We start from the raw sequence: 24,252 nt of genomic DNA on the forward strand, positions 1-24,252 counted from the left end.
ATCAGCAAAGAAGGATAATTATTCCACTTTCAAAACTACAATTACTCTTCCGAATTTAAAGGATTATACCTCTAGTTATATTATCTTTACTCATTAAGTTTTAAAAACAATTGGCTGCAGTTTATTAAGGTGCAATTTTTATACAGCAAGGCACAGCAAATGTAAGTGGTCACTCTCCACCATATCATGTGCATGTCATATAAGGGCGACCTTTTCATGTGGTCCTAGAGTCACAGACTCCATCATCATGACATCTGCCAGTTACAAACATGATGCTGTTAAAACAATATACATATTGCTCAGAAAAAAGTTTTATAAAATATATAGAATATTTATAAAGCCATATGAACCCAGGTGTTGTTACGAGTGAAGAAGCGATAGTAAATAGAACTCAACCAAGTTAGAAGTAGAAACCAACAGAATAAAAGAAATTATGCTTATATAGTTTTCCCCCAAAACCATTTCTGCTTTTATATTGTGAGCTATAGTTTAAGTTATATATGAACAATTCTCTGCCAGTAGTGCTTCATCGACAGCAGACATTTTAATGGTCAGTGAAGCCAAATCACGTGTTCAGTTTCTCCGATCAGTTCTTCTTGGTCCTGGGTGCATTGCTGAACATACTGATCCCACGGGGTCTGACTCCAACGGCCTCAGCGGTCACTCCCGGCTGCTGCAGCACTTGGTCCAGAGTCGTTTTCTTTATGGCGGCTGGAGAAATCTTCTCTTGGTCGGCCAAAAACTGAAGTTCCCTTGTATGAGAGAGGGGACATAGCGATATTGTTAGAAAAATCATGCAAAATACATATTTAACACAGTACAATACCATTATAGAAATGTTCTCTCAGGGTAATCAGTAACTAGAAAAACTAAATAATTTGCACATAGCTCCATCTACTGCCTAAAATCTGAACTTGTCAACATGCCACTTAATTATAATGATCCTCAAAAACCTTGTGCATTACCCAATAGAAATATGACTTGTTGCTTATCAACCAACCTGGTCCTGACACAGGAGGCCTCCACGGCATTGATCAGGAGGCTGCGGAAACCACCACTCTCCATGACGTGTAGGGCGTGAATGGTGGCGCCCCCTGGTGAACACACATTATCCTTGAGCTGCCCGGGGTGCTGCTCTGAATCCAACAGCATTCGTGCTGCCCCCTTTTGAAGGAACGCAAAGGGAGACCCACATTAAGTAGAACACTATTAAGATTGTGTACTTTGCAGAGACAGAGTAGTGGCAGGCGAGAGAGGAACAGAAATGTGCTCCAGTGAGTGTCAGATCATTCGTCTGTTTGAAGAGATGATCTTGGTGGAATAAAAACATAAGGGTGGTACCAGCAGGGCTTGAGCTCCAAGGCGCACAGCCAGTCTCCGGGGCAGACCCATTTTCACTCCACCATCAGCCAGAGCATCGACAGCTGTGAATGCCTGGAAGGCCACAGCCAGTATGTAGGACAACGGTAATTACAGCTGGAACAGGTATTTCAACATGGCAAAAGGCAGAACAGTATCATCAACTCACATAAGCAGGGCCACTGCCACTCAGGCCAGTCACAGCATCGATCAGGTCCTCCTCCACCTCCGTGCAGTATCCTACACTGGCCATCAGCTGCTCCAGGAGCCTCCCGTCCTCCACGTCGGCATGGGTGCCGGTGGCGTACACGGTCGCCCCCTCACGCACCACCACCGGGGTGTTGGTCATGCATCTCATGACCTTGGGAGAATCACGAAAATACTGCAGCTTCTGCAATGGGGGGAAACAAAGCAGCATTTCATGAACCGCTTCGACGCTTCAAGGCAAAGTATCTTTAATGGACAGATGTAAAATTCAGCAAGAAGGGTCTCTGTAAGAAGACAGAACTTAGGTCACTACTTTTGCCCATGCAATTCAACCACTCCCTGTCAAGCGTGCAATTATGGAGGATAAAACGCCAAGTCATCGTTCTGGGTTAAAACACGCGGCTGTTTCGCCTCAGGGCCTGCTGAGATCACACAAAGTGGGAAGCAAAAAAAGAGGCATCACCAGCATTATCGTCCACCTACACAAGGAAGACACACGGGTATGATCATAATGTGGACTGGAAGTGGAAAGAAATGTGTATGAATTTTCCTTAAACACAGAGAAATACATTACATCCTCAGTAATAAAAGCATAATAAATAAAAACGTTCTTATTTATAATCACATCTTTGTCTTGACTATGCTCCTCTGCCATAACTTGCCTTCTCTATTGAGCTGATGGTAACTCCTGCAGCACAGGACACAATAAGGTGCCGATCCTCGATATCCGGTCCAATCTCATCCAGCACAAAGGGAATGATGTGGGGCTTCACAGCCAGGAAGAGGACGTCACTCTTGTTCACCGTCTCCTTGTTGCTGGTGGTCAAACTCACACCCAGTTTCTGAACAAATGACCCGTCTTTTAGCATTACACCGGACACAAATGCACTGTGGGTGAAGCTGCATCCTGCGCCTGTCACCCACCCGTAGCGCCTGCACCGTGGGGAGGTCCGTGTCTGGGGAGCTGGCTGTGATTCTGTGGGTGGCAATCACGCCTTAGAGGAGGAAAAAGCCGAGGTATCAGCGTGAGTGTCTCACCGCAATCAACACACATTAACGCCACAACACACGCAGCACACACGTGGCAAAAGGATGATTCAAAGCTCACCTGAGGCTGCGAAGCCTCTCACCAGAGCGTGAGCCAGTTGGCCCGCTCCTATGAAGCCCACGCTCATCCTACCTGTGACGGCACAGTGTCAAGCAGCTTTACAAACGGGACAGAACTAACGTGGACGTCTGAATCTGGCGCTGCGTGGTGCTCGGCAAACAAACCCACTTCCTTATCGAAGCGATATTACTGAATACATGCTAGCGAAAGTCTAATTATATCAACTTAAAAGGTTTTACAGAGAAAACATATTAATATTATACAAAAAAGTCACAAGTTTACCCACGCACCGAGCAATAACCCAATACCTCTTCATAAATACCTGAGAGTAAAACTGTGGCTCAGTTAAGATGTTCCGTAAACTACGTGGACACTTCTGACTGATAAGCAAGCGAGCCAATCAGCTTGCACCTTTTTCCAACGGCAAATTTTCTCGACCAATCACCGCTGTCGTGGCGATGCCTTCAGGCGGCAGCTATACTAGTACAGCAAGTTGCATCAGGTTGGGCTGTGTAAGGTCGGCGCTACACTGCCACCTACTGGCGACAGCGTGTGAAGCACAGCGGAGACAGTCGTATTGTCCAGTTTGGGCCCCCTCAAATACCGACGTTACATTCAATTTTGCCCATCATTCACTTTTTATGATCTAACAATTAATTTAATTAATTTCATATTTCATTTAAGTTATATTCTAATTTCCCAGGTGCCAGTCAGATATAGTCAGACGAACAAAACATAACATTTTATTTATTTTCACTAATTTTATCAACACTGGAAAATGCTAGACACGAGTAAATAAAACATTTACCTACATAACTTTGTTGGGTCAAATAATATTTAATACTGTTGCTACAAAATAATCCTGTAACATTAAACATTCAGTGAATAACAAATACAACCTGATTGTTTGCCAATACACATGAGCAATATATTAAAAATAGGAAAGAAATGCAAAACATTTGTATAAGCTTTGTTCAGTGCACACTTCACACGATGCCTTTTTGTGCGGTTAAATAAGTTGTGTAGTCTGAACTCTAACACTGCTCCCATCTTCCATAATACACTCCCAGGTCCATCTAGTTTAAGAAGTCAGGGTTCCGGTGCGTTTGGAGCTGAGATGTGGACTGTCGTGTGAACAGAACCGCTGACATCAGCTCCACTGGCAGGGCCCTGCAGAACTGGACTTTTGAGTCCCTGCTGTGGCTGAATACTGATGATAAAAACGGTCACAAGAAAAATAACACCATCAATATGAATACTATTTGTCTCCATACATTATGGCTCTTCTCAGGGGGCTGACTTTGCTCAGACAGCCGAACTGGAGACAAAGCGGATCCTCTGCGAATAAACCAGATCAACAAAGTACAAGACCAGGTTCACATTAGTGAACACCGCCACCACCAGCTTGCTGTCCCAGGGGCATTTCCCGGGCGGGCAGTCCTCAGGGCGCGTAGTGTTGCCGTACTTCCTGTCGAAGCTGAAGATGGGCCAGATCAGTGCGGTGCTGAGGTAGAGGATCAGAGCGAAGAAGGTGTAGACGACCACGAAGCGGTCGAAGGGGAACCGGAGCGCCGACGTCCTCCCGGAAACCGTGAGTACGACCACGATGACGGTGACGGAGAAGCACAGGCTGTACACCACCACGCAGTACTGGGAGGCGATGTGCTGGTTGTACTCGCTGTCATTGGCCAGGGCCCCGAAGATGATGCAGGCCACGAAGCTCTGGACCACCTTCAGCAGGCCCGACACCGTGGCCATGTAGCCCACCACGGCCCCCGGCTTGGCCCGGGTGAGGAAGACCTCGGCCCCGTAGGGGAAGCAGCAGACGCTGGAGCACACGGTGACCGCGATGCGGTACACGTGCGCCTCGCAGGCCTCGTCCGCGCACGCGCCCTGCAGGAAGTAGACGGCGTAGACCACGGACGCCGTGACGTACATGAGGGTGGCCAGCATGGCGAAGGCCACGGTGAAGTTGTCCCAGGAGACGGGCATGCACGCGTGCAGCCGCGTGACGTCCAGCGCGAACACCAGCAGCGTGACGGCGAAGCAGAAGCACCACACGAACATGCAGAAGGTGCCGTAGCTGGCGCTGTAGCCCGCGCTGTGCGACACCAGGGCCATGATGGTGCAGCCCAGCAGCAGCTGGCACATGCGGGCGGCGCCCAGCGGCGACAGCACGGCTTCTTTGTTCAGGTAGTGTCCTCCGTGAGCGTCCATGCTTTCCCCCTGGAACCGGCGGCGAGGTTCTAAGCGTGCTGCCTTCTGTCCTTGGGTCCTTGTGGCCCAGTCGCAGACCTCACCCTTTCCTGGGCAGCTTTTTATAGATGCTCCTTAATTACGAACGCCTTTTTTCTCCAAGCGCACGTTGTGATTACAGCGTTGTATTTAAGCTCCAGTTACATTCACAAACTGTAATACAGGCGTTTGTGCAGCACTTTGAGGCAAAAAAGAACATTTAGTTAGAACTAAGAAGTAAAGTATCGATCTATAAACTACGGACACACATAATATAACCCGATGTGTGTCCTCCATATTGTTTGTGAAAGGCTTTAGAGAATGAGGCTCCTGCTCTTACTCAGGTCTGTAGTGTGAATCCTCAGAAACGCTGTTTTCCCTTTATTTTCCAGTGTATCACAATTTCAAAGGGAATTCCGCCCAGGGATCAGCCTTCCAACCACAGCAAGTGCAGCACAGGTGGACTCGGTTCTTGTCCTGCCAGTCGAGGTCCGTCACTCTATGACTTGCTCTTTTTTTCCGACTGGTCCTTTCTCTGCTGGCTCCCAGTCGTTGCTCTTTGTCCCAGTGTTCCCAGTCTCCTTTTGCCTCTCGGCTCTGCTCTTCCACCCTTCCTAGCTCCCACAGACACACACCCTGTCCCTCCCGTGTCCTGTAAGTGTTAGTTCGCCCTCCATGGGCTGCTGGGGGGGGCGTCTCAATGAAAGTTGGTGCCAAGCCCAGGGCTGCAGGCCTGGCTGGGGCTATAAATAGGGGGTCTATATTCCACAGAGGGGTGGGAGGCTACATGTGGCAGGCGGCATGGGAGTCGTATTTCTAGGGAGCACTCGGAGAGGCTGAGTCAGAGCTCCCTCAGTAAGAAACTGGCATTTATGTGCAGCATAATGACAGGGAGAGAGGATAAGACTCCCATTAGAGACAGAAACTGCACACAGGTCAGGACGGATGATTATACACGAGCGATGACAGATTTGAGCTCCAGTGTCCATGTGAGAGGGATTAGCAGTTACTTAAAATACTTCAACCTGTTTTATTAGTAGGCTTTGATTTATTTTTCTCATCATTCCTGCTTATTCGAAGTATAGACATTATAGATTATTCTGAAGGGCCTTTATCCTTTACTCTACATGAGGTTATGTTTATGTTAAGTGCGTTTTTCCAAGTAGGAATCTGAAAGATGATGTTATTTGAGTCACTGTTATTCTAAAATAAAGACATGCTACAGTATGTGTTGATGTAGTACTAGTCTAAAGCATGAAACAAAAATAACCAGACAGCACAGGCGCAACCACCTTGTAGTACAGTATAATGTGTCTTTCTCCTTTTAGGTCCGGTACAAAGACATGCAGTCAACACGCGGAGGAACAAAAACAGCAATGTATTTACAATTTACAAAGAATCATTTCCCTGTGAAAATAGCACTTATAAATATGATTTACATAGCAAAATAAATATGTAAATTACCAATGTAGCTTGAGTTTTTTCTGTTTAAAAAATATGTTACATAATAAAATTAGTAAAACTTTTTCTTCTCTGGTGTGATGCAAAATAGAGGTCCTTTAAAAACAGCATTTATAAAGACATCATTACATACATCATTGTCATTATATTAAACAGTGATCTCTATCATGAAATATAAGAAGGGAGTTAGTGAACATTTAAAAGACCCTATACAAATACTCAAAAATATATATAATACACAATAGTTGTCTCCCTTTAAATGTTCTTTGCATTGATTTGAGGGTCGCTGAACTACTCAGGTGACCTAAGTCTAGATGTAACGGCTGATAGATCCGAATTGTGAATGTGGGTCCCCTTCAGCACCACAACCACCACAAACGCGGCATCTGGACGTCGCTCCCATTAGCATTGAATCTGATATTTGTGTGTGAAGAGATCCTGTCATTGTTTGAGACGTCCTCCTGATCCAGTGCATCCCCCTGCCCGTCATCTCTCCCTGTTCCTCCCTTGTTTTGGGTTGTTTCACCCCATAGTCTCTAAACGCAACAGCATCCTTACATCAGTTCTTTTTGATAACAATGGCTAAATATCATCTACATGATGAAGATAATGATGATGAGGAACAACATAACATGGAGCATCCTTAAAACTGGATTACATTCATGATATAATTTTCTTTTAAAAAGCAAAAGATAATTTAGCAGAGTAGCAGAGTGGTGCCTTGTCATATCGTTGCCTCTGTACTTGTCACAATTACTGATTGTGGTGCCAACGTTGGACCCGTTGTGTGTCTGAGGTTCGGACTAAAGCAGAAGGCAGAGGAACATAAACCGGCTTGCGTGAGTGGGTGTGTAGTTGGAGGCATCGGGCCTGGGAGAGCGGCCGGAGGGGCAGCAAGCCCCGCCTGGGCTTAGCTTAACGACACTGAGCGCGGGGCGCGGCCCTTTAGCTGCCGCTGCTGAGCATGCTCAGTAGCTTGCTGGGGTCCATGCCCTGCTGCTGGGCCATCTTCTGCACGTCGAAGCCCATGTGCATGAGGAACTGGATCACGTTCATCTCCTGCCCCGTGAACTGGTCGCGGATGGTGGGGCAGGTGGGGTTGCAGTGCGGCCAGGGGCAGCTGTCCACCAGGTGCACGGGGCAGCCCTTGGGCGGCGCCTTGTTGCTCCTGCTGTCGTGGAGGCTCCGGTCCCAGCAGTGCAGCGCCCGCGGCAGGGAGGTGCCCTTCACCTGCACGTCGGTCCAGTAGCTGGAGGCGAACACAAGGGGGCGCTGTCAGCGCACGGACACAGCGAAGCAACTAGCGACTAGCAAATGACGCCGTACTCACTTTCTGGTGATAACTTCATGCGAGAGGCACGCGGGAGCGAACATAGCTCTGAACACGGAGCACAAAAACACAAGTCAAGGCGCATCCTTGCTTAAGTTCCCTTCCTGATACCGACGGACGTGCACTTACGGGACGTCTTTGAGCGTGTTCCTCAGCTCTATGCCCAGGTTCTGGATGTAGCGCCACTGGCCTTCCTGCACGGGTTGGCCCGTCAGCTGGATGTTGTCCACCGTCAGCTGGGCCTCGTCGAAGAGCCACTGCACCACGAACAAAGGGCCTGAACGGACGGCGCGCGGTTAATGTGCGATCGCGGGCTCGTGTTGGCGCGCGGGGGGGGGGTGCGTTCACTCACTTTTTATCGACGGGAACACTCTGTATCCGAAGAAGCAGTTCCACTCCTCGCCCGGGTAGGTCTGCCTGCACCTCTCTGGCACCAGCCCGCCCCAGTACCTGCCCGGGCGGGTAGAAAAGACAGGCAGGATGTCAGTCTGACGTCGTCGGCGCCGCGCTACGAGCGCCTTTGCCGCCGCTCTTACTTGATGCCTCTCTTTATGGTCTCGGTGGGGGAGCAGCCGGCGGCGTCCGCGCAGTCCGCGCAGTGGTACTGCTTGTTGTCCAGGAACCAGCCGGAGTCCGACAGGCCGCGCACCTGTATCGCAGCGTGGCCCAGTCCCTCCAGCAGGCCCGCCACCCGGTCCACGTTCAGCAGGACCCCGGTACCCCCCGCGCTGTGGGCGCCGGCGGCGGGGCGTTAGCACAGGTGCAACATGGGAACACGGGCTGCGTTTTCAGGAGAGCACCCACCTGCTTCCTGCCAACAGCAGGACCTTAGCGTTGTCCAGACCCTTGTTGAGCAGGTCCTTCACCACCTCCTGGATGATCAGAGAGCCCATGAAGGCGTAGCCACCTAAGCAGGAGACAGGCCCAGTCAACCTCCACAACACCACCCTCCAACCGTCACCGCTGCCTGATTTCTTTATTTCTTACTCTGCTCCGTCTTGGCCGCGGCGCCGCTCCACACGTCGCTGGAGCAGTACGGGACGAACCTGCACGGGCATCACACGGGTTAAAGGGGCCGCGGTCGGGGCGCGCGGGCGCACAGACGCGAGTCGCACTTACACCATGTTGGCGTTCCACCAGTGGGGGTTCTCCTCGGGCAGCGGCGACAGGATCCCCGCGCCTGCACAGACAGACGAGCGCGTGTCATTAGCCGCTCAGATCCCCCGCCCGCATCGTCATTACCGCGCCGATTACAGTCATTACGCCGCGGCGAGAGAGCGGCGGGCGCCGGCTAGCGGGTGTCAGCCTCGCGCGTCGCTACACACCGATCCGACCCTTCTAATCACGGGGGCTCCAATGAGACTGTAGAGATAATAACACAACAGTGTGCAGTCTGAGTGATGCTGACCTGTCTTCGTTTGAGGCCAGTTGGAGGAGCTCATCAGTCGCCTCATGGTCTCGTATCGGCTGTCGCAGTTCTCTTTGTTGAAGCAGTACCACCCACCTGGAGACAAACACATCATAAGTTCTCACAAGTTATAGAAAGTTGCTCAGTGTAATTAAATTCAATTTTAATTAAATTTACCTACCTTCTAAGAATATTAACCACCGTCTGCTGCCTCGAGATTCTTTCAGGTAATACCTTAAAGAGAGAAAGGAAGATGGTTATTTATCTCCACAATCCTCAAACTGAGATCAGATTAAGCTTCATCCCCGTCCTCTCTCGTGGTATGTTACAAAGATTCAGGTGGTTTTCCAAGCGTGAAACAAGGACACACACTGTATGACATCACCTGTTTCTCTAAACAGCGATGTCGCGATATCTTCCTGATTCCTATCGCTGAGGGGGAACAACAGAGAGTGTGTCCGTTCTAGGTGATGCACCCTCACCGTGAGCTCATCGTTCTTTAGCGGTGTCATCACAAGGATAGAAATCGTGGCTCATGCCCTCATAAATATATAAGACATAAGCATTTGGCAACACTCTGTTGCGTGGGACCCTCATGTGACCACAGCAGTGGCCCTTGAATGGACCTTGGGTGAGATAAAATGAATTTTTATGCCAGTTGCACAACAAAGATGCTGATACGTGCTAGAATGTGAGAGTTGTGTGAAGCGTTTTAGTTTATTCTAACAGATGGGGCTAATAAAACATGTCTATGTGAAGCAGCTCCAGTCACAGGACCAAGGTGTGTTGTTTTATTGAATGAGAATCCACCCAGCGTTACCGGCGACTGCCAAAAACCTTTCATTGACTTTGAAGGAAACACACTTGGCTCAAGGCTCCCGAGCTGTTTGTGCAGACGTTTTGGCCGCCGTTAATGCTAGCGTTGCGTGTTGCAGTCTAGGACGAGGGCTGTGGACGGTGCAAATAACACAGCCGGGGCCGGTTTGGCGAGCGGAGTCAGAAAAAGGTGCTCACTCCAACAAGGGCAAGGCCCGAGGAAGAAACAGTCAGTCCCACCTTCCTGCACGGCCGCTTCTCTTTCAACCTCTCTTCATTTGTATCTACCTCTGGACGAGACTCTCAGGTGGAGAATGAAGCGACCGTCCCCTGAAGCGCTTGTCCTCAGGCTGCGTCTCTAAAGAGGTTTATTAAACACACTGCTCCCTCTACTAGAGCCGATGGATTTAACTACAATTAGAATCCATAAAGAAAAAGGTGTGTGGAAATTTACTCAGCAAATCCTAAACTGAAGGGTACTAAAAAAGGTTTCCAATGTGCAAACCCTATTCTATTGAGGGAAATGGACTGGTTTCAAGTGTAAGCAAGTGTAAGCTCCGGTAGAATATGACAGACATGACGGAACACTGTTCATGTGATGAGGAGAGAAGGTGCGTGGGGCTCCAGCCAAGTCATCGGAGGTCTTTCCCCACCAAATGCTGCTGCTCGGGTCTCGCTTGCTTCATCAGACACAGACAGAGCTGCACGCGCTGACTGCACCCATCAGACGCACGGGGACGGGCGGAGGCCAGAGATGCCAAATCTAACGTTTCTGCGGGGCGACTCTCGCGTTTTGAAGCAACGGAAATGAAGCGGAGGCCACGCGGCTATCCGCAAATTTCACGCTTTGTTGACGCAAAGCAGCTGTCCATCTCAGCGCGACTGAAGCGTATCTGCTCCTGGGAAATGCCTTTAGAAATGTCTGTGTGTGTACTCGGTGCATGTGTTATTTGTTAGTTCCCTATTCAATTTATGTAATATATTAAATGACAACAAATCAACGGGGAAAAAAAGAATAAACCCGATGTGTTTTACGCATTGTTGTCCGTAGGCCAGACGGGCTGTTCGTGTCTTGGCTTGTAATTCAAAACTATTGCACAATTTCATTTGATCTGTTCCTAATTTGATCCTAAAGATATGAAAAGCATGACCGATGCCACTGTAGCCGCCGTACGTACCCCGCCGGACTTCCGTCGTTGCAGGTGACGGACGCGTTCTCCAAAAAGTTCAGCTTCATGTCGTAGTCGAGCTTCTGCGCCGAGCACGGATACAGGGACTGCGCCAGGTTCTTGACCTGCGTCATGAAGTTATCCATGTTCTCCTCCACGGCGGTGAAATCCAGGGGGAAGCTCTCCGTGGCGTCGCCGCGCTCCGCCCGGTGCGGCGCGCGCCTCGGCTGCGGGTTGCGGCCGCCGCGGAACCTCTGCGCGCACAGCGCCCCGGCGGACTGCATCAGCACCAGCAGCAGGACGGACGCGAGCGCTCGGATCGCTGTCATCTTACACTAACGCTGGACGTCCGAATGCAGCGTCACATTTACCGAGGGAACTCAGAGAAGAGCGACTCTCTCAATTCCAAGGCACTTGTCGTCCAGAAACGCGCGCACCTAACGCCAACTAAGACGTCCCCTGGAGCCAATCACACCGATGCCGTTCAAAGAGTCAACCAGTGCGCGTGCAGCCGCCGGCCTCTGTGGCACAAGTCAAGCGCAGCTGGACCAAGCGCACAAGCTCACACGACGACACTGGTGCCATCCTCTTGTATTTTATTCAAACTTTCCCCCCTTGTGTGAAAGCGCAGCCAATCGCAGCAGCGGGGCAGGTCTCGGGGCATGATCAAGCGTGGCAGACTACCCCTTCTTTAATTTATAGAGGGAAAAAATGTCCAGGGGTTGGTCCTTTTGATCCGCGATGTTTTATTTGATGTGGTGGCTTTTATTGGCCTTGAAATGCTCATTTCCCATTCCACCACAAATTTATGAAGTGAGAATGCGCATCTTGTTACACACTTCCCTAAAAAAAATCAACTGGGAAAAAGAAAACAAAACATGATCAGACCTCGCGCAGAGAGAACAATATTTGGCCAGGAAAAGACACTGCGTGTATTCCCAATGCAGCGCACGAGTATTCCCGTTCTTATTACACAAAGTAACACCTCTCTTAGAGTCGCATCCAGGTCTTTCTCGCTGACGTGCTCATGTTTCATGTTTTCTTACGGTTTAGAAAAGAGGGGACTTGTTTAATCTCAAGACAGAGGCTCCAAAGATCAAAGCAGCCATCACTCTTTTGCCCCCCCCCCTCCTTCCTCCCACTTCAGTCTCTTCCACTCGTACTGTGAGTTGAACAGAGCATCCTGATGGGCAGTCAGCGCTCTAACAACCCAATGCTTCTCAACAGCTGACGTCAGCTCTCTCCGAATCAAGTTCGCAATTTGACCACATGTTAAAGATAAATTATTTTTTTCTCAGGTTCATGGCACTATTTTGGTGCCTTTAGACTCATCTCACTTCCAAGAACATGTATTATTATTAAAATCAATATGTATCAGCAGAGATTAAAGACAAATTTATACAGCTCATCACAACTATATATAATGTCTTCTTCTTCTTCTTCTTCTTCTTCTTCTTCTTCTTCTTCTTCTTCTTCTTCTTCTTCTTCTTCTTCTTCTTCTTCTTCTTCTTCTTCTTCTTCTTCTTCTACCTTCCTCTGCTCCTCAGCAGAATTGATCAGCCTCATTGCTTCCAAATCAGCATCAGTACCTGCATGAATTCCTGAACTCAAATACTGAACTGAAACCAAAACAAAAAGTTTCCTGTTTTGAGGAACAGTCCCTACCTGCCTGCACCCCCTGTGGTTAAACAGGCCTAAAGGATGTTGGATTATTTGGAGCCAGGTAAGATGGATATGGAGTCGCCAGCAGGCCAGCAGAGCTCCACTGGAAACTTCAAACAGATGTTGCAGAGATTCAAACATGTGGTAGGGTCCAGGAGGAGAAGCTCTGTCACAGGTTGGGTCTAGTCATTTCGAACCATACTTCCCTGTTTAATCACACGTCATCCTCCGAAACGTGAATCACTCGCAGATGGACGCTGGCCTCTGACACACTCACCATCATGAAGAGATGCCCCGGTGGCGTGTCGAAAGGTCCTTTGACCCAAGCGAGCGAGAAGTGTGAGCCGCAGATGCTCCGACTTCAAGGGAGGGAGAACATGAAGGATCCTGTGTTTGAGTGACCCGACAGTATGAGGCTGGAGGCGGAGGTAGAAACATTTGCCGGCTTAGCTACTGGTGCCACCGTTTGAACTCCGGGTGCTAAGTCAGTCTGGATTTCCACGTTAAACTCTCGCTCCCGCTCCCTCGATGCGCCCCGTCGTCTGTGTGTAGCCTCGACACAAATCTAACCCCCCGAGTCTGCCTGGATTATTCCTAGAATTAGGTCATTTGAAATGACCCAGCTGTTCTGATGGCAGTCTCTCAGAAGTGCCCCCGTGGACGCCCCCGCCGCCCCCCCCCCCCTCGCCCCAACTCCAGGCCTCCTGTGAAAGTCAAAGCCTGTCTTTCATCTCCGATCAGTTGCATGTGCCCTCACAGATCCACAGGTTTTACTGCTTAAGTCTGGGCTGGCAGCGTCGACCACGTGACCGTTGCCTGCCTGGCGCTCAGACACATCGTAGCTCTGCGAGAGCTCTCCGTTTCCGCGGCCTGCCAGCTCTGCTCGCGCGGCGGCGACGTCCATCTCCCGGTGCGTCTTCGGCTCGGACTCGCTCGTGTTGATGTCGGGGGGCTCATCCATGATCGTCAAATCCGGCTCGTTGGAACTGTTAGGTCAGGTTACATCAAAGAGATCAGGAGGGATCAGCCTCTTGAAAGGGACAGGCTCTGGCTCACATCATCAGAAACAGGTGGAGGTCCTCAACGGAAGAACAAAGGGGAGATCACCATCTATAAAACTTTTATATTTTGCTTTATTTTCAGAGGAGATTCTTTAAATTCCTTTAAATTGCCACCCTCTACTTCTTAGCTCATGCAAACTACACAGGGACTCAACCGCAGGTCTAAACCTCATAAAGGTCACAGCAGCAGAGCCTGAGACTTAACAATCGAATGCGTCCAACGCTCCAGACTTGAGCATTTGGTTTATGATTATTATAAAGTGCAGGGCAGACCTTATTTATAAGGACATGTGATCTGACTGATGCCGGGCAGCTTTGACACTTGACGCTTTCCACCCGAGACGCGCTCCGAGCTTCCGCTCCTGTTCTGCGTCACCTCCAGGCGAGCCTGGCGGAAGTGGGTCCCCTTAATTTCGTGCTGAAGCCGTTGTTCGAACTCCAAAAAGCAAACGTGCGCGAGGGTTTTTCGGGGGCGTTAATGCGCCGTGGACTCGCTTTCATGTGCTCCCGCCACATGTTCCTGATGCTACGCAGGGAATCTATAAACAACCTTGATCCTGACTGAAGTCTAGAGGTGCCATCTAAGACGTGGATGTAAATGGGGAGCAAGAGAGAGAGTAAGAGGAGCAGGAGACATCTGTCGAGCAGGCTCTCATTTCGTAAGAGGAGGCCGTCTATTGGTTGCAGATGATGCCCTGTTTGATAAAAATGAACTCTTTCAAGATAGGACAGCTCGCGTTCGGGGTCTCTCTGGCACCGAGGGGTAACTCAATACTCCAGCTGACAGCTCAGCTGTTTGTTGTTGATCTTTCATCTAAACGCGCGTCGCCGAATCGCGGCCGTTACCTGTAAACAGTCACGTCGCGTCCGTCAAGCTAAGCGAGACGGATGCTTGCATCTGTCAGGCCGTACGGGACGGTGGGCGCGGTGGAGCTGGCTGAGTTTTCCATTCAATCACAGCCCGTAGAGCGACGGAGGAGTGTGGACAGGCCGCTGTTATTGTCATCAGAAAGTCGGCAGCTCTCGCACCTGATCCTCACTCAGGCCTTTCACAACAAGGGTTGTTACGATGCTCTGTCTTATTTTGACTTTGGAAAAAAGGAGTGGACAGCATTTCAAACACTTTGTACCACTATGTTTTAGATGTGGATTAGTCTGAGATTCACTGGAAAAACACGGTAGTCTGACTTAATCCAGGAAACTGGCCCATATCGCTGCGAGCACTCAGTACGAGCCACTGGGACACCCATTAGTCCATGGCATGCGCCCCATTATTTCCGACACTCTCTTAACACCAAGCAGCCGTTTCCTTTGATCCCCTCCGCCAGAAGATGAGACTACTGTAATCAAAGAAGACAATGATCAATGCCAGCGTGTTGGCCGGGCCCGGTACCTGCTTTGATGTCATATTTTGGTGTATAACTGGCCGTGGCCCATACCAAAGAGCACCCACGGCCGCCAAGCGTCTGACAGGCGGCCTTTCATCAGAGTGACATCACTCTGCTACTTGATTACTTTCCACAGGCTCTTCCAGGCCTGGGAATTTTCTCCCATGAATCCGAAATCATCGTCGGAGCCTTGACATCATCGGCGTCATAATTAAAGTTACACACATCTGAGGCCCACGTCGTTTGGCATCCGTAAAACTAACAGCAGGCTCGCTGCGAGGGCAGCTGCCTTACAATTTGGTCAAACCGAAGACTCGTTCGCCAAAAAAACAACTTTTTGGAGGGTGTTTAAACGTGTGTATGAAAAAAATAAAAACAACCGCACAACACTGCAATCTTTCAAACTCCACGTTTCCCTTCTCTTGATTTCCCCACCACCGGCGCGAGAGCAGTGATAAATTACAAGGTAGAATCCTAAGTGTTTGCCTTTGGAGGAAACCGAGGAAGCTCCTGTGTGGGGTGGGTATTTATAACCACCTCCCTGACTGGCGGCGGCGTCTCTCTGCACAACGCCAGCTCCACAGGACCCCTGTGTGTCCTTACCTGTAGGTCAGGAGCCCAAACCAGGTCTCCCACCCTGAGGATCAAGCCCTGACACTCCCCTGAAAGGAAAACCAGAGTTTAGGATGAAACAAACCAGCACTGTTCAAAGCATTAGAGGTGTGTTTACTTATACTTAGCACAGAGGATGTAAAGGATGGCTACTGTACTGTACATAACCTCATGAGGCTGAAGTGGGACAGACCCTCCAGAAGACAGGTTGACTCAGGTCGGATACACTTCTTCTGAGAGTCTTCCCGTAATGGTGTCACTCTGCCTTCCAGGTCACCTGTGGTGCGTCGGCGGAAACATTTAACACAAGGTAAAGTATCTGCTCAGGAATGTACAGCACTCACTCTCTGTTCTCCGCTGGCAGGAAGGAGGAGGTCATTTGTGGGAAGAAGAAAGTGTTACTCAGTCTTTAGTCATATAAAAGCAAGAAGAGCCGTCATCAAGGCACATAATGTTGTTTGTGATGACTAAGGAGCTGATTGCTCACAGGACCGTCCATTTCTGGTTTTAATCTGTTAATGTTACAGATCCGTCAGTTGTGGAATAAACCTCAAACTATGAGCATGCACTTGTTTTTGCCGTCACACAGTCTGTGTGTTAGACATAAATACGGAAGAATGGAGACACCATCAATAACGAGCAGCACGAAGACAATTAGGCCCAAACATCGGGAGAATAGGATGACATTCCATCAAAGTGAATGGCCTCACATCTGGAGGACAGGTGTAGGCCTAATTCTCACGTGTCAGAACTTTCACTCTCATTTACTTAAGAGCCCGCAAGAGCGAGAGTCAAGTGGGTTACGTACCTCTGGAATTGATGCCAGAGAGGATCTGACTTTCTGGGAAAGCAAAAATCAGGGCTCTGAAATGAAAGCACAGTAGGCAGGTAACAAGGGGGAAGAGGACAACTGCATCGCGTCTGAAGCGTAACCCGTTGTCTGGCCCTCGCTTTGAAACCAGATGAAGATCGGCCGCGGCCCTGAAGTCATTACACCTTCAAAGGTAATTAACACATGGCTTTTGTTTGGGCCCGAAGAGCCCCGGATCACGCAGGTACAGATGGTCAGAGGGCAGACGAGAGATACCGCGAGTAAAGGTGTGCGCGGACGCGCTTTTATGTCAGCAGGAAGCGCTTGACCCCCCCCCCCACACACTCTCGCTTGACCTCAGCCCTTGGCTGTCAGTGCCACTTGCCCGGCCGCCCCTTAAAGATGAACATGTGGACGAGGACGGGAGGCCTTCAGCCGTCCGCTGGATGATCAAGAGGACCCCGCTGGCATCAACACCTTTGGCCAGTTATGCTAATGCCAGGTTATATAACATCAAAGGCTCGTTTCGTACGTTTTTTTCAAAGCCCTGCAACATCAGTTTGTGAATACTGTAGGAGATGGGTAGCTGGGGGTGGGCAAGGTGCCTTGGGGCTCATCAAATTCTGCAGACTTAGATATCAGGGAAGGACCTGGACCTAGAAGCCACAGAAGTTTCCATATATAAGGCATCAGTATTTCCAGCCATCAATATGTGGATTTCTAAGACAAAAATAATAATTCAACCTTCCAGTTGGCCCGAATGCTAAGCACTCACTCATTCACGTGCTATTTGCTCTGATTAAGCTGGAGGCCAGATCCTGTTGTCACGCCAGCTGGTTTCCCTTCATTCCGCTCTTTGGGCTAAGCTACGTTAGCAAATACTGTGCTTCCCACAATGTCAAACTTACTCAGCGTCGGTCTTCACTCAACTTGATGAAAGCCTCGGTCTTAAAGGAGGCGCAATGGTTTCTAATCATCGTCAGATTACAGAAATGAGCTTCGAGCTGTGTGCAATGACGAGCTGACGCGGAGCAGACGCACATTTCTCAAGCTAATGAAAATGCTACGAAATGCTAATGAACGCGCGCCGTTAGCCGCAGTCGCGCTGAACTTCGCTGGACGTGCTGTCAGTCAGGCGCGGCGGGCGGCGAGCGGCGCAGGCACACACATGCTAACACGATCCCCGCGCTCGGGTGTGAGTTATCTGGAGCAGACGCTCGGATCCGCGGGTCAGCAGTCTGTCTTGGGGGAGCGTTTGATGATGGCGTTTTATTGTTCCAGAAGGTCAAGATCTTCAAAGCTTTCCTTCTGTTCTCGGCGGGGCACCCGGGCAGCAGCTGTCAGAATACGCTCGGCTTTGTGTTTATATACGAGACAAGAGGCAGGTCAAGCCCGCTCACACAGAAATGTTTTTACTGGGGGGGGGGGGGGGGGGTCGGCCTGCGCTCAGCGGATGCCATGATACTGCTGATCTGCCCTTTTGTGCTGGGGAGCGGGGAGCGTGTGAATTGGTGCTGATGAAACAGCCTTTCCAGTGAAGCGCTGATGACACCTGTATGGTTCGGGCTCGTGAGGGCGGCAGCCACCGGGCCTCCTCCACGGAGCATCGGCGGCTCTGGCAGAAATGACCTTTCATGATCCTCCTGAGTAGCATCAAAAACAGTCTGTCCACCAATTCCGCAAATTTCTCCAAATCTGCAACTTCCAGCATTGCCCAGACGTCCTTTTATCCTCCATCAGTGCAAACAGAATCACAGGCTGCAGTGTCGCTGACCTGGCAGCTCCGTCACTTTGATCATCTCCTACCGCCCTTTGATCTCGGCACTTTCGAAGAGGGGGCCAGCGATGATGTCTAATTGATCACGGGGAATGAACGAGCTCGCTTTGCTCTCGTATCATTCACTCCTTCCCTCTTTGTGCTGGAGGCTCTCTCCAAAAGAGGACCGCTCGCACGTTGCCCCTTTTCCTTTCTTCTCTTAAAACAAATAAAGACGTCAAACATCAAAGCCGTTCTCGGTTAATAAAAGAAGACCTCAAATATTTTCCATTATGTTTGACATGGTTTTGGGTTTCGCCAACCAGAGGAATAACAACAGGAATAAAACGATGCACTTTTTTTGTTGTTGCTCTGTTTCTGTGTTACAGAGGTTAGGCAGACCAAACTTGAGCCTGTTCTTTGATCTTGTTGGCTCTAATTATTCAGAGGTAGCTTTTCTCTCTTCTATTCCTCTTCAGAGGCACATAAACCCCCCCACCTCCACCTCCACTATCCCCACTGCTCACCCCATCGCTCTCTCCTACTGGTCCTTTCCACCTTTCTGATTATGAAAGCGAGGCTCCCGACTGAATCAACATTCTGTCGGAGGATCGCTTCTCCTTTGAAGTCGACGTCAGTCGCTCGTCTTTCTGTCTTGGGCCAGATCGCTGATCCCTGACCTGCGGTGATTACTTCCGTGATGCAGCCAAGCAGAGATAACTGTAAATGCAGGCTTTTGATATGCACTTGGGAGAAGGAGGTAGAGCCCAAAGTAAAATAAAGTGACGTCCAGGCAGCTTGGCAGCACACACACACACACACACACACACACACACACACACACACACACACACACACACACACACACACACACACACACACACACACACACACACAAACAATAAATTTTGCAATCAAGCTTGTGGTGATCGCAGATACCGAGCTAATTTAACTCTGACCCATATAAATTAAATAAGATTTATTAAAAACAAATAGAAGTATTTATTTATTTCTGGAGGGCATATGGGAGCACTGATGCCACTACTCTGTGACGTTGCAGTCAGCACCAACGCTCCCAGATGATGTTGTAATGTTTGCCAAATCTGCGTAAAAGCTGAGCTGTAAAAATGACATGTTGCGGTGTTGTGGGCTGTGTTGGTGGCTTATGACCATTTCTTGGCTGGGAGCAGCAGCTTCAGGGAGTCTCAGGTTGCTTAGCAACAGCTCTGTTGAAAAAAAAGCCTGACACATAAACAAATGAGATACAAGTTTCCCTTGGACTCCTGTTCCCAGTCTTCGTGCTGAACTGTGCTGCTGAAGTACGTCTGTGTGACTCTAGAAGAAAGAAGAATGGGAGGCGATAAATACAAAACTCCTAATTTCATGTACATTTATTGTCCAGTTTGGAAATAATAAACTCAATGGGAACACTCAGTGTTTAATCTGTTTCTACTGTTGTAGGCCGATTCAGGCTGGTTAGTGATGGAGAAACAGGGAGATGGAGATAAAAACACAAATGAGATGATGTTTTAGTCACTTGTTGAGGTTTGTACGACAAAATGTGGGATGAATCAGAGGAGAACAGTCTCCAGTCGACATGTACATCAGGGATGGGAAAGTTGGTCTGTTTTGTTATTCAGTAGATGTCTTTCCACGGTACAGATGTCCTTTTTTGTAGTTGCTCTTTTATCTCTAAAATAAGTATTTAGTTTTAATCCGAGTCTTCATGGCAGAGTTTTACATCCACAAAAACGTACATGAAGAAAATCATAATCGGGCTGAAGAGCGGATCTAAGTGCCCAGAGAGCGGAATTAGGGACCCGACACTGTGACATCAGCGTATTTAGTCATTACTGGAACGACTCTTGACATGTTCTGCTGAAGCAGACGACTCGTCCTGATGGGCACTCGCTCTCTCTCTCTCTCTTTTCGTCCTCGGCTGTAATTACTGCCCGGCGTCTTTTCGATCTGCGCTTCCAGTCGACTGTGGGATTTTCTTCTTTCCCTGAAAAACTAAAATACCCCCCCGGTCCGTGAAAGACTAACATGCTGCTGAAACAAATGTCATGTTCCAGCTCAGAATAGTAAACACTGAGCCTTGTAATTTGCCGAACGCCTTTGTCATCCCGCTTCTAATTTCTCTTTCAGCGCAGTCTGAGCGCCGCATATGAAGAGCGGGAATCAAAGGAAGCTGTGGAATGTGTCAGGGCACGGATGACCACTGCTCTATACTGTATGTGCTACCGCGCTTCATTTCACATCACATGATCGCCAGTTCACAGCATTTCATAGTAAACTGGTTAAAAAAGTCAGTTTAAGTCAGCTCTGGAACTGAATGAGGCCTCAATTCTCCTGCTCAAATATCCCTAGAATTAAATAATCTGCATCACATGGGTCATGATGCAAATTAGCCAACATCTGGGTAATAGACTCCTAATGCTTGTTGGAGTCTCCCCATGAGGAAGTGTTTTAATTCCAACATGTCGCCGCAGCAGGTGATTTTCTTCTTGTGGTTTCAGACATATATTACTCATCATACCAGCATGACTATAATCAGTGAAATCACTTGGTGTGTAGTTTGTGGTGAGGAAGACGTCTCAGCCAGGCTTCATGGCACATTCACAGCAAGATGCACGAGTGTGGATGCTTTGAAAAGGCAATAAAGTCTCAGCAAGCGCTCCAGCAGGTCTCTAATCAAACAAGTTTAGTGATTTTCTAATCTCTTCGGTCTGTGACGCTACATATTTTCCCATATGGGAAGTAGGATGAAGCAAAGCGTGCTGTTTCAGGCGCTTACCTCAGGAGGGAGCTGCCACCGCTCAGGATCCTGCTGTAACTGCAGCACCTGTCGCCGTCTCCACCTGCTCCTGTTTGTAGCCTTTTTCCCTGCTTCCTGACGCCCACGTGTCGATTCCCTTCAGGGAATCAGTAGATCGGAGCTGATCATTCCCTAATCCAGGCGTCACTGACTTGATGCCCGGCTTAAACGGCATCTGGGTTGAAAAGTGTAATGCTTTGAGGCCAGCCTTTGTTTTATATTTATCTTGTTGGCGTAAGTGAAGAGTTGATATAATGCAGGGCAGGGCGCTTCCATCATGCCCTTTCTGTAATTACTTCAATTAGTCATTTGAGGGAGGAGGGTTTCAGATGCTGGCTCTGAGATGTAATTTTGGTTGCTTACAAGTGCCTGTGGCATATATTTCATTTTCATTTCAATTTAGGGGCAACAGGAAAACAGAAGCTCAGTAGGTTGTCTAAGTATTATTAACACCTGTTCTTCTTTACGCGTGCACACACACACACACACACACACACACACACACACACACACACACACACACGCACACACACACACACACACACACGCACACACACACGCACACACACACGCACACACACACACACACACAAGCACGCACGCACGCACGCACGCACGCACGCACGCACACACACACACAACCTCTTGTTAACACCTTCTATGTAAATAAGCCAAGCGTCACCACCCCTCCACTGATATGAACTTTGTCTGGAGTTGAAAAGTCCTTTCATGTTAAAGAAGAGAGGTGATTTTTCAAAAGGATCTGAGAACGTGTCTGCTTCACCTCCGCAGCGGCGCCGCCGTGTCACCGCTCGTCTGTGTCTCGTCTCTGATTGAATCTGTCCCGACTGATCTGACCAAACTATGACCTCCACGTCAGGGATTACAGTCAAATCACAAAGTAATCATCTGAAAGGCTAATATTAAAGAAAGAGCAAACACAGGTCGACAGGAGAGGGAACAAACATCCTTGGAGATAAAACCTCCAGCAGAAAGAGATTCAAGTGAAAAATATTGTTTTATTTTATTTTGGAGGGAATTTTAGCCAAGGAATAGTCACAGAAACCTTCATTAATAACTGTAATATAAACCATCCTGTCTTTTACCTAAAGACCTGTTCCACGTCCACTTGTTTCACAGCCGCCTGTGCCTTTGTAACAGCTCCATGAAACAGGAGGTTATATTTTCCTTCTGGGCTTCCCTTTTACCGGTTCTTCCTTTATGTTGTTATTTTAGCTTTGAACAGTTTTAAAAATAGCCACACACTTCTATTCCCAGGTCACTATGAAGCTCACGCGTAAACATTTTTACGGCCCGCGTGTAATTTCGCGGGCAGAAACGCGAAGGACGACGAAAAGGCGTGCATTTTTATTTTTTTTGATTCCCCTCCAATAAATGTTTGGAATTGTAATAAGCTCCGAGGACAGACGGCCCGTTGCGTCTCATGTGGCCGGAGGAGCCGGGTCGCCTTGCGGCGTGCGTGTCCGAGGGCTTGTTGCCTGTTGCTCTGAGGTCTCGGTTTGTTTAACGAAGTGGTAATCTGTCTACACAGAGGATCGCCCTTGGATCTTTAGTTCACTGTGTCAAGTGGCTCCGAGCGTCGCTAATAAAAGTGGCTCCCACTCTTTACTTGAAGCCGGCACGCCTGATACTTCTCAGCTGTGGCTCCCTCTTCTCCCGTGTACTGTACGTTCAAGCTGCTCCTGACGCTGGACCCTGTGCTGACGGGTCCAGAGCGGACCCAGAGTCCAGCCTGAGCGCCGTGTGACCTGGGTGTGTTTGTGCAGCCATGTTTTTTTTTCTTTTAAATAACCGTCAGAACAAACATCCGAGTCACAGAGACAGGGACTGAAAACACGATCCCCTCCGTGTTTGAAATGCTAACTAAAGAAAACAAGCCGACTAATGGTTTCGTATTTACAGATTTACTTTTGGGGGCTTTGAAGTCGCGTGTGAGCCCCGGGGCAAATGGGAGATACAGGAGGCGGATTTCACCGCGGGCTCAAAACAAAAATACGCTCCAACCGCAAAACGGGATGAACGTCCAGGCCTGGGTGGACCTCCTTCAACCAACTGTTCAATTCTTGTGTCTGGAAATACGTGAGAAAAGCGAAGAGGATTGAGTCCAGGCAGCGAGAGCCCCCTGCGTGTGCGTCTGTGTGTGTTTGTTTTGTTTGCTTGTGTGTGTGTGTGTGTGTGTGTGCGCGCGTTTACTGCTTCTTGCTGGTTGCGGCACAACCCTGTCTGTTCTGTGGGACATCTGTGGCTTGCGTGATGGGCTTTGTGGAGCAGCGCTCTGTTAGTGGAGTTAAACAGGCGCAGTCACGAGCTCCACCAGACGCCACGGGCACAAGTGGCCCTGTGTCTCTGAGGCCCCCGCCAGACGCACAGTACGACAACACAAAAGGCCAGCTCGAACCCGTCCGCCGGCCTCGTGTTCCCCCCTCGGTCCCACCGAGCCGCCCGCTCCGTTTACGGGCTTCACCGCCGCGTGTTTGATACGTGACGACCACACAAGCGCCTCCATTCGCTTTCAGTCTCATGTGCGGCCTTCGCTCTCCCTCAAAGCCTTTGCGCCGCAGCCAGAATCCTCCACTTTTACTCCCAACGTGCAGCCGTCCAACGCTTTAAAAAGCTCTTTTTATGGTTATTGATTTATTTTATTTGAGGAGGGAGGGTCACTGTGTGTGTAAGCGTTTTATCCCCCTTTTGCCTATTTGTCAGAAAACGTGAGCCGTAAACCTAGGAACAGAACATCCTTTATGACGACCGGGTCTCACGTTCAAAACGACGAGATCCCACAGAGGACGTGTGATTTGGAGGGAGACGAGGCGAGACTGGTTCTGGGAGACGATGAAGACCGGCGAGCAAACGATGTCAGGAAGAGAGAGGGAACTTGAGGAGATCAAACAACTCGTCTATTGACTTTGATGTTTGTCTCTTTCATTCAAGTTACGGCCGTTTCATACAATTTATTAGCCTTCTGCCACCGCACTTCACTTGCAGCCGTTTTTTACACAGTTTGTGTGTTACAGTCGCGCAAAAGAAGAT

General features: G+C 49.2%; 4 protein-coding genes across 5 annotated transcripts in view; 1 reads left to right on the plus strand and 3 right to left on the minus strand.

Annotated features, from left to right (window-relative positions):
• LOC114860517 (galectin-3-binding protein A-like) overlaps positions 1-24,252 on the plus strand; it is a 206,947-nt gene that overhangs the window by 149,193 nt on the left and 33,502 nt on the right. The window lies entirely within an intron of this gene.
• Positions 94-3,106, minus strand: pycr1a (pyrroline-5-carboxylate reductase 1a). 2 transcript variants are annotated; one of them, XM_029158110.3, is made up of 8 exons: positions 2,997-3,106; positions 2,675-2,746; positions 2,491-2,561; positions 2,229-2,408; positions 1,529-1,750; positions 1,342-1,434; positions 1,001-1,164; positions 94-752 (listed from the first exon to the last, which is right to left on the minus strand). In XM_029158110.3, exons 2-8 carry the CDS (start codon positions 2,739-2,741, stop codon positions 587-589), a joined length of 963 nt encoding a protein of 320 aa, XP_029013943.1. In that variant the 5' UTR covers positions 2,742-2,746; positions 2,997-3,106; the 3' UTR covers positions 94-586. The 2 variants fall into 2 exon arrangements, with proteins under 2 accessions (XP_029013943.1, XP_029013944.1); XM_029158111.2 differs by having other exon boundaries at positions 2,965-3,055.
• Positions 3,402-5,639, minus strand: LOC114861035 (myeloid-associated differentiation marker-like protein 2). Its single transcript, XM_029160013.3, has 2 exons — positions 5,250-5,639; positions 3,402-5,108 (listed from the first exon to the last, which is right to left on the minus strand). The coding sequence occupies exon 2, from the start codon at positions 4,889-4,891 to the stop codon at positions 3,980-3,982; it is 912 nt and encodes a 303-aa protein (XP_029015846.1). The 5' UTR covers positions 4,892-5,108; positions 5,250-5,639; the 3' UTR covers positions 3,402-3,979.
• notum1a (notum, palmitoleoyl-protein carboxylesterase a) lies at positions 6,199-11,682 on the minus strand. The gene is made up of 11 exons (XM_029160012.2): positions 11,103-11,682; positions 9,290-9,342; positions 9,109-9,204; positions 8,820-8,880; positions 8,688-8,746; positions 8,505-8,607; positions 8,237-8,428; positions 8,053-8,150; positions 7,830-7,977; positions 7,701-7,748; positions 6,199-7,619 (listed from the first exon to the last, which is right to left on the minus strand). Exons 1-11 carry the CDS (start codon positions 11,420-11,422, stop codon positions 7,316-7,318), a joined length of 1,482 nt encoding a protein of 493 aa, XP_029015845.1. The 5' UTR covers positions 11,423-11,682; the 3' UTR covers positions 6,199-7,315.

Source organism: Betta splendens, chromosome 8 (genome assembly GCF_900634795.4).
Source record: "Betta splendens chromosome 8, fBetSpl5.4, whole genome shotgun sequence".
Taxonomy (NCBI): Eukaryota; Metazoa; Chordata; class Actinopteri; order Anabantiformes; family Osphronemidae; genus Betta; species Betta splendens.